The sequence below is a fragment of the Typha latifolia genome, chromosome 9 (assembly GCF_019914945.1).
Source record: "Typha latifolia isolate L0001 chromosome 9, TyphaL0001v2, whole genome shotgun sequence".
In the NCBI taxonomy this organism is placed as follows: Eukaryota; Viridiplantae; Streptophyta; class Magnoliopsida; order Poales; family Typhaceae; genus Typha; species Typha latifolia.
The window spans coordinates 1945799-1956086 of NC_133094.1; the positions used below are offsets into that span (position 1 = coordinate 1945799).

The window sequence follows — 10288 nt, forward strand, 5'->3', positions numbered from 1 at the left end:
TGTTAGACTACTTAAAATGAGCCTTTCTACAATGACATATGTACCATTATTTTTCTAAAATAAAGACTTGGTGTGGAAAAACAAATGGAACTCGGTAATCATGATTGTTTCTTATGATCAATTAATTAATTAGTAAATATTAAAACTTAGTGGCATGGTCGAGTTAGTTGGACTTTGGGTATAATAATTAGCTATGTTAATCCGTGGAACTACTTTGAGCAATTAATATGTATATTAAAGCAAATAATGAGCAGTGTAACAGTGTTCATACTGGAAAAGAGAAAAATGAATTAGCATTAAACACGACCAGAACTGTCGTTTACTATTATACTTAAACTTAATTTTCTTTCTCTCTCTCTCTTACTACTTAGATGATGAGATCGATCTCATTACTCTGCATTTTGAAATAATTGTAGTAGATCGATGGATTGATTTTTCTTCGTTCATAAATCTTCATCAGCAAGTAGTCTCAAAAGATTTTTATGTGTAGATCCTATTAAGGATTCTTTTTGTGTTTGTATTCAATTAAGATTTAATTCGTATATGGCTTATAGTTAAAATCTGATTCATATTGGATAAGTATTTCGTCTAATGTCCATTTAGTTAAGTTAGGTTGAGTACTATCTGATCTATTTTTCACCCTTGTCTGACAAAGTTGACTTGATTCGCCCACTTGCAGTGCTTATCGAGCTTTGGAATTTATCCTGGCAGGAAATCAGGATAGTAGGATAAAGGGCAAATTCGCGTATAAGTGTGGTCTTTATCGGCCTTTTGACTCTTGGCTACGACATAAGGAATGCTATTTTAAACTAACCAACTTATTTATTTTGAGAAGAATGGGTATCCCTGTTAAATTAAACAGAAAGTTTAAAGATTATATATAATTAAAGAGAACAAAACAAAAGGCACTATACAATTAGAAGGTTGATAAATCTCCCAGCTTGATGAGTTAATACTCACAAGTTTCTAAAATAGTCACCAGGTCAAACTGAAGAGTTTATCCCAACAAATTCGTATAAAATATAGCCAACAAATTTTTGTGATCTTTATTGGGCTTTTGACTCTTACCTCCTTTGATAGAGGCTGATCAAGATAAGTTTTATTCAAAAATTTGATTCCAGAGTTGTGATGATTTTGTTCCCTATCTGCATCATTCACTGTTCAGCTGCCAGAGAAATCCTTTTAAGTTCATAAATTTGAATATAAACAATGAAGGTGGATCCAATCTGACAAAAAAGCAACAGACTAACATGTTCTCTTTCAACTTCTCTTTTCTTTGATTTGTCTGCAGTGCCATAATGGAGTTCAGAAGGAAGTGGATTGTTTGCTAGATTTGAAGTTGGAGAGGGAGGGAAATGAACAGATTTAAACTAGTTACTGCTATCACCCTTACAGATGTACAGGAAGACAAGTTTCAAGGACAAGATCTGATCATCTGAGTTCCTCAAGCCCAACAAAAGATTACCAAAGATACAGCGCAAATGTAACGCGAAAGAAGAAGAAAGATGCCATGGAGGAAGATGCTGAAATCTATGGGTGAGGAGTAAAAATGGTAGCCAAGTGGTCCCACTCTGGACTGCAAGGTTCCTATCAGATATATATCACCAGGGTAAACCAAAAACACCCTACAGACACTGTGCACTGATATGAAATCAATGACATGGATGAACTGCCTTTTGGAAAAGACACAAATTGGCATCAGGATCTGAGAAATGGATGTGAGAAACATCGAACACCCTACAGGAGGAAACTTTTAGAGTATAGTCTAAAGATGTGGCAGAAGCTGACAACAATTATTAGTTGCCTATTGGATCTTGTTCAGAGGCCTAGAGGATAGAATATTTCAGGACAATAACCAACATAAATGGATACAAAGAACATAAGTACAAGCAACACATTATGTGAAATAATTAAACAGCCATGAGAATTAGTTTCAAGAAAATAAGTGTATAGTCATGTATACAGCCGAGGTTACGAGCTGATATCATATGATACAGATATTTAAACTTACATAGCTTATAGGCCAACCTGAGAGGCATCCAAAACTTGAACAGTACGGCAAAATACAAGAGGGAAACAATTATCAGGTCTATGAGCTCTCTTTTCAGAATTCCAAAGATCCCACCGATGTTATTCCAGTGCCCAGACTTCTCGCCTCCTGCCGGCTGACAAAATCATCACAGCTGTTGCTAGGGAACCTTTTGACAGGGCCAGAGCTAAGATCAAGGCCCAGTTTGCCCATCTGCTGCACCTCTTGGGGAGAAAGTATCTTTATGTACCAAACACTGTTCACAAATTCCCTGTAACCACAAGTCCCAGAGATAGAAAAACATTTGATTACTGTCTGGAACCAAAAAGAAATAAAAAGTGACATACTTAGTAAAGGATTCTAAAATTAAACAGAAAAATTGCAAGGACAAATGTCCATTAACCATAACAACCATATGCAATTGAAAGTAGTTGAACCAAATTTGACAGAGAGAGTGAGAAGGTAGGGCTGAAAAGGCTTACTGCCAGGGATCATCGCCAACAAGAAGAACATCATTCTCCCTGTCAACGAATACAAGCTGCCAGCCTGATCTCAAAGGGTCTTCCAACTGGCCTTCTAGGCCAAACAAACGCCCAAGCTCACTACGCAACTCATTGTAGCTGCTAAACCTGGTGATATCAAGTGACCTTCCAAAAGTACCTGACTTATAAACCTGAGGTTCCAAATAGAAGCTGATCAGTCAGTTTATGTTCGTCTACATATAACAGAGTAAATCACGAAGGATATCTTGATTTTAAAACTTAGGCAAAATAAGGCAAATAAAAGTTCATCTGTTCTAACTTCTGAAAATGTATATGTGAATATTCTTTTTTGCTTTGAAAAAGAAACATGGCCCAAGAAATCACTCACCTTGACAAATGTTCCGTTCTGTAGATTTACTTGCTCACCATTCTCTGGGGACTGCAAAAGTCCTGATTGATCCAAGCAGCTGGAGTTAATCTGTCCTTCATTCAATGGATCATTATTTGCCAAGGAGTTCTGAAAATTGCAGGCTGCATAAGGAATGGTAGTTGAGCCATTCTTGTTTGCAACTGTTCTGATGCTTGATATACCACTCTGTAATAAGAGTGCAGAGGAATCTATGTTAACACCAAATAATAGATTGTTTTGAGGATCTGTGTTCCCATCTTGGTCAAAAAGGCATTCTCTTCTTGGAAATGATGCTAGTGTGACATTATGCTGAGAAATGTTAGGCTGTGTCGACTCCAACTGTCCAACTTGGGGCATAAGACATGGAGCCTCAGAAGACAGCACTGACTCGACTGCAACACGCTTGGATGACCAGGGGCTTGAAATTAATGAAGGGTTTGTTCTTGGTAAATTAATCTGTGGAGCTGCTTCTGAAGAAAAAGGCCTAAGGATATTATGCAACGGAGAAGAGACAGATGCTGATACAAAGTTACCATTTGAGTCTGAAAAGTTCGGAGGTTGAGAAAATGAGGGAATCCTTTGCAATGTGGGAGGTTGGGACTGAGAGACGGGAGTAAGCTCTGAAAGGTCTGACACTATGTTAGGGACTTGATGATGGTCAGACAAATGCTTCTGCTGATGGACTTGTTGATGTTGTTGTTGCTGATGGACTTGCTGATGTTGTTGTTGCTGCTGTATTGGCACATACTGCTGTTGTGGCATTTGTTGCTGCTGCATTTGCTGATGCTGCTGCTGCTGCTGAATCTGCTGATGCTGTTTCTGCTGCTGATCAGAAAATGATTGGCAGTGCTGCAACTGATGCTGATGGAACTGAGGCTGAGTCTGGTTATCCTGAATGGTGTGAAGGAAGCCTTGTCGTAATTGAGGTTGCAGTTGCTGTAATATCTGATTTGGCAATAGAGGAGAAGATCTACTGGATATGTTCTGAGTTTGCTGCAGTTGCAGCACAGATGGAGAGACCTGTTCTGTAGAATCCACATTTCTCATTTCCTGAAGTGCAGATGCAGCTATAGTTTGGTACATGGCAGGTGGCATACCAAGTACTGAAGCATCAAGTCTTGGCTGAATCCAAGGTGTCAAACCACTTCCCTGGAAGTTCAGTGACTGAATCCCTGGGTTTCCACCATCTCGAAGCCACATTAGAGGAGAAGTCAGACCAATCTCATCATCCTTTCCACCTATATAAATGGACAAAATAAGAGGAAGATAAGAAGCCCAAAATTCCAGATTAAGTCTGGATAAAGCTTCAAGAGGTGGTTTATAGGCACCTATCAAAAGCAATCATGAGACTTACCATAAAGAGAGGGTAATCCTGTTGGCCAGGGGCGCTTAAGTCTGTAAGGAAAAGGAGTTGGATACATCGGGAAGGTTGTCAGAGGCTCAATCTCCCAAAGTGACACCTTTGGTTGCCTGTCTCCAGCTGTTGACTCATCCCAGCCAACCTACATCAGTAAGACATCTATGACTATAGAAGCAGCACTCCAAGCAAATGACATGACCTAGAACTGGAATGATATATTATTTTGTACAAACTGCATTCAACACAGACGCACACTTAAAATTTGATAATATGGTGGCTCACGAATATATACCTTCACAGAACGCCAGTGCGAGTTTGGCCAACGAACAGAGTCAAGATCACCTATCCCGGTAATAGTGCCCATGTACCTAAAGTAAAACAGAACAACTTAAGGACAATAACGTGGACACAGTGTGGGATCAAACTGCAAATAGTATAAATAAATTATTCACATTTCAACATAAGAAACAAGGTAAACATCAGATTACTCATGTATAAGCAAACTTAATAGTCCAAATGAGGAAACTAAAGGCAAATAAAATCTGATGTACCGGCGAACACTTGACTCTTCCGTCTCAAAAAGCATCCGGAAACGCATGCCCACAGAAACTCTCGTATGGTATACTGCTTTGACATACTTAGTAAGAGGTATGACAAATTCAGAAGGGCTTGCCCTGCAAACAGATAATACATCACAATCTCAACAAAAGATCTATATGCACTGCAGAGGTACCGTAGCTACCTTGGATTATAAAAAATGGTAAACCGGCTGTTAGTAGCGGCAGCATGAGCAGCAGCGGCAAGAAGACCTATGTGCATGCTATCACTAGATAATACTGATGAAGGCATGACTGTTTGTGGTCGATTAGCACGGCGAATCCCCAGAAGCAACTGGTTGTTTTCATTCCTAAAGAGGAAAAGAGCTTAACATCAACAAAAAGAGTCTCAAAAGTTCATAACAGACTCAATAGTTGCAAAGAGGATTACAATACCAGATAAAGAGGACGGAATCCCCTGCCACAAGTTTCTTCGCACTTACAAACACACTCCATCCTGTTGTAAGAAGATGCCTCTTGGGCTGACCTGCATCCATGTAGTTTCACAGATAAGCATTTTCACAGTGCAACAAAGCCAAGAATACCTTCAACAACAGATGCAAAGCATTTTCAGGTACTCTAAATCCTAGTCTTGATTGAGAGTGCAGAGTCAGTAGAGTTACGGTGAGATTATCTTGGAATATCACAAACTGGACAGAATCTGTAATCCATTCTGATCCTGAATACACTGCCTAAGGAAAATTCTTCCTATGAATAGTAATGCAGCTTTTAAATTTTAATTAGCATACTCTACTTGGTTTTCTCGACTTTGGATCTGCATCTGCACTCCACATATACAACAAGCTCATCTAATAAAACAAAAGGATATATATAATATACATATGTTTATATATGCACATACACATACTTGGGTTTTTAAATATGCATGTATATAAATTTATACATATGTACACAAATTACATACATGCATATCTATTTATATGTACAATTGTATATATGACGTCACAACAAGAATATGCAGCTAGCATAAACAGTAGTGTAGGACTCCGGAAGAAATGCCAGAACTAAACCACTTGATCTGATTTACAACTTGTAAGTCCGTAAGTGACGATAGGTCTTCATGTAATGTACCAGCAGATTTATCTCAATCTTTTTATAGTATTTCTGAGACGCCAATAACATAATAAATTAATAATACAGCGCCGCATGAAATCAACCATACAAGTTCAAATAAGGTGGTTCTGCTTGCAGTTCAAAGGCAGGCTTGTTCCAAGGGTATGATCATCGGCTTATAAAAGAACTCAGATTCATTCTAATAAACCTTGGCAACTTTGTGCAACAAGCTCGGAATTTGGTAATTTTCTTCATGTTGGCTATGAAATCCTTAAGAGTAAAATCTTGTAATTATATAGGTCTTCTCTGTGTCAGAGAGGCAAAAATTATTACGAAATCATGCAACAGTTCCTATATTTGGGCATATTCATGCTAATTTGGTAAAAGTCCAAAAACAAAAGTTTGCTCTCTAGGATCTCAAATTTGGACGAGGCAAGAAGTAATTCCATTACATCCACTTCCCTTTTAGGATCTAATTATGATTTTTTTTTCTGGACAATTAAGCATGCGCAAAGATATTTCAGATGCAGTTTAAGTAGGTACAGAACTAATGAGAAATGAATATTGAAAACACTTGCCGCGAAAGATGTGGCGGAATTTCCACTCATTTCCATGAAGGTCCTTTGCTATCAACTCTTGTACTGGAGGCTGCTGGGTGAAATCCTACAACAGCATAAGAGAAGCTAAGCAAACGAACTGCACATTCTCTAGAAAAGCTGTGATCTGATACCGCTCAAAATGTGGGCAGGGGGGGCAGGTGGTAAGCTACTTACCAGTGGAGGAAACACCTTTTCAGCTGCTCGACGAGGAACAGAGAATCCACCATGAGTACTGGTGTCGCTTGCAGTCAAAGTCTTGCAGAAATAATTAGTTGGCTGCTTGCTAGGACTACCTAATTCAGTATGAAGATAGGGATCCTTCTGCTCTTCCTACAGTTAAGATCACCACCGGAAAAAGATATTAGGAAAGGTTGCTAAGAAGGACAAAGGTAAAAAAGGAGAATGTCAACTACCACACTCAGTGGCTGCAATGTCATCTGAGCATAAACTTCATCTGTTTCTACATCAGCCTGAAATGAGAATATGGTCATGTGTTAGATTTCTGATGACGAAAATACATAGATTTCAATCAAATATGTCAACACAAAAAATTTAGAACTTACATGCATAGTTGCATCATGCAGCTGACAAATTAGCTGAGGAGGTAGGTTGGGGTAATTTGGGATTTGGGAATCTATTTCCTTATTTGTTGATGCCACTACCTGCACACAAGTATAGGATTTGTTCATTGAAAAATTAGGAAAATCAGAAGAACAAGTCCAGATTGAAAAACAAAGAAGAGTTAGACAATTTCTTAACATAATCTAAAGGTATTTTACAATAACTTGCATAAGAGAGGATGTCCCTTCCAAAATAAGGCCAAGCTTATATGTGGTGTAAACATATCGAGCTGACGTAGTACAAAAAGCTTTACTGACCTGCTCACTATGACCCTGTGGGAAGTATACCACCCGGCTACCAACAGTAGGTAACGACACCAGAGGCCCAGCACATGCATGCCATAACTCTGAATTCAGACATCTTTGTTCTTCTGTGAAAAATGATATAAAACCAATAAGCAGCAATGAAAAACAAGCATACATCAATTCTTATAAGTAAGAATGATACTGTGGAAGTAAACAATAAGAGGCATGGTGAAAAAATTAAAGACAGAAGATTTTCAATAGGTTTTCCTGTTTTCAGATCATTTGCTTAACAATATTCTAAGGAAAGTAAATTTATAATAAGACATTGCAAGTTCTTGTAACATGTAATTATATACTGTGATATGATCTTATGGAATTGACAATAGCAAAGTTTATAGACCGACAATGACACAAATATGCTAGAACTTATCTAGCTTCCATCAGCAATGGGTAAAACAACATCATAGAGGAAAGGACCATAAAAGCACCACTTCAATGATAGAATTACTAGTGGACACATAATTGTCGCCCAATTCCGGATAGGACTTTTGGCACAATGAAGACAAATCAAGGAGAAGCATTTCTTACATATTGATTTTAACTCGAATATCTTTGCATGCCTTCGTGAACTTAATCTGCTCTTACATTTAAGGCCACAAAGTGATGTGCTACACAATGATGGATTTATCAGGCAAAGAAGATCAAAGAGGGAAGGAATAAGTACTAAATTGGATTCAAGATCCAATACACTCTCAAATAACCAATTTTGCATATTTAAGTTGTACTAACACTCAGATTAGATTGAAGATTTCCCATCTCTAGCTGTCCATCTAACATCCCTTGTCTCTAAATGAAAACCAAATTAGACATTGAGGCTTTCAGCCTCTCAAAAAGACAAAATACTAGCTAGCATGTAAGTTGTCACCATTAATTGGTTATGCAGTCTATACTGATGTGGGTGCAGAGGAATTGGTTAAATATCGAAAGGATTAGAAGCAACATATCCTAAGAAGGGGAAGGCATAACTGACAGTGTGAAATACAGTTATTTTTTGATGCAATGGTTTGAGGATCCCAAGCTTAAGGAGGCAGAACCATTTTCTGCAAGTTCTTGAAATGAGCAGTCCGCACGGAAAATAAGGATCTCCAATCATTGCATAGGAAAATAACAGAAATAATAAAGTTGCATGTGCATGAAATTCTATTATTAAGTCATCAAGCTTCTGAAAAGCAAAGAACTCGCCTTCTTGTGGCTGATTGCCAAGACTGGCCGATGACACCCTCATCTTTTATGACCAGTTGAAATGCTTAGTGCAAAATAGAGCACACCAACAAGGACCGAGTTGAAACTTTTTTTTCCGATTTAGCTGCCAGAACCTTGAGAGCAAGAAACCAATATTTTTCGACTGCTTAAAAGTGAAACAGATTCCCTTTCACTGGTTGCAATTCTTTAGTATGTGTGTGATCTCAAGTACTCCAATGGATGATGAAATCCAAAACATTTATGCCCATACACCTCCACCACGCGCTGCTTCAACTATAAGAAATGCTCATATGTTGCCTCTTCTGATACTCAACCTCAAGAGACTATTTCCCCCCTAATGTGACAAAAGATACTGCAGCAACCAGGTTCAAAAATAGCAAATTTCACAACCTTCTTCTGACATCAATCTTATGGACCACATAGGGTTTCCAAACACAACTCCCAATCTAGAAAGCTCTGCGCTTGTTTCCACCCCAGTACCAAATCTCCAGAACCAGGTATGGAGAACCAAGCAAAAAAACTGCACCAGCTACCTCCCCTGAGCCAAGCAAAGATAGAACCTTAATGGAGAAACTTCCTCCCAAAAACCTCAACAAACTCAAAGGTGACTTCTTTGAGAGAGTAATCTCCCCAGATCTCACTTCCAAAACCCGCAGTGTCTTGTCAAGCTATAGAAGAACTCCTTCCTACAAAATAAACTCGATTCTAAGCCTTCTCACCTCTAATCTCCCTTCTGAGCTCCCAATAACTAGCTCGAAACGCTAAGAACACCAAATCCAAGCTCCAGAAAACCCTAACCCGAGCTCACCACCTTTTCCTGGCACTTCTTCACCTTGAAACCCAGGAACTCCAGATCTCCACCACCACAACCGCCACCGCCGCAGGGAATCAGCTCCGGTTTGGTGGATTTCAAGCCAAAGTGGACCATTTCCAGCAGGAGATTACCATCAGAAATGGATTAATAGAGAGAGAGAGAGAGAGAGAGAGAGAGAGAGCGCTCCTCTCCTCGGGCTTTAACCCCACGAGTGGCGATAATTTTCTTTTCTTTTTCTTTTTTTTTAATCGGCGGAAAAGCCCCCAATTATTTCTCTCCCTTCTCTTCCTCCTACTTTTGTGCTTCCGTATTTAATATACAAACTTACAGGGGCCAAAGTGTACTTTTGTACAGTTCTCTACTTCTCTTGCATTTTTAACAAAAAGACCCTCATAATTTGTTCCTTTTACAAGTTACTCCTTGAAGTTTAATGATCACGAGGTAATTACACCTAAACCTCTCAACTATATAATACTATCCTTTCACTATTAAAGAAAAAAAAAGGACTAATGTGGACCTGACCCGATATTAGCCGTTGCCTCACCGACACGTAACGCAAAGTATTACAATTAAATTGTTGGTTAATTTTCCTTGACAAAAGATAAACCGGTCAAACCAATAATAATCCAATCTAGTACTTGATCCCAAGAAAGACCGTGTCACGAGTGCTTCGCCACGCGTCCGAAATTCCCACGGTCACGTGACGAAATTCTAAAGTCCAAGATTAGATCACGGTAATAATTCTAGATCGCGTATCTGCGGGACCATCAAGACAACGACGCTCGCATTCACCGAC

The 10288-nt window shown here is 38.8% G+C and overlaps 1 protein-coding gene across 1 annotated transcript; it reads right to left on the bottom strand.

Moving 5' to 3' along the window:
- Positions 1-1897: 1897 nt before the first annotated feature.
- LOC140794911 (auxin response factor 17-like) lies at positions 1898-9778 on the bottom strand. Its single transcript, XM_073147186.1, has 14 exons — positions 8658-9778; positions 7428-7540; positions 7113-7211; positions 6963-7019; positions 6724-6879; positions 6529-6613; positions 5273-5363; positions 5023-5187; positions 4832-4954; positions 4573-4648; positions 4275-4422; positions 2900-4158; positions 2512-2702; positions 1898-2300 (listed from the first exon to the last, which is right to left on the bottom strand). Exons 1-14 carry the CDS (start codon positions 8698-8700, stop codon positions 2105-2107), a joined length of 2802 nt encoding a protein of 933 aa, XP_073003287.1. The 5' UTR covers positions 8701-9778; the 3' UTR covers positions 1898-2104.
- Between the last annotated feature and the right edge of the window lie 510 nt (positions 9779-10288).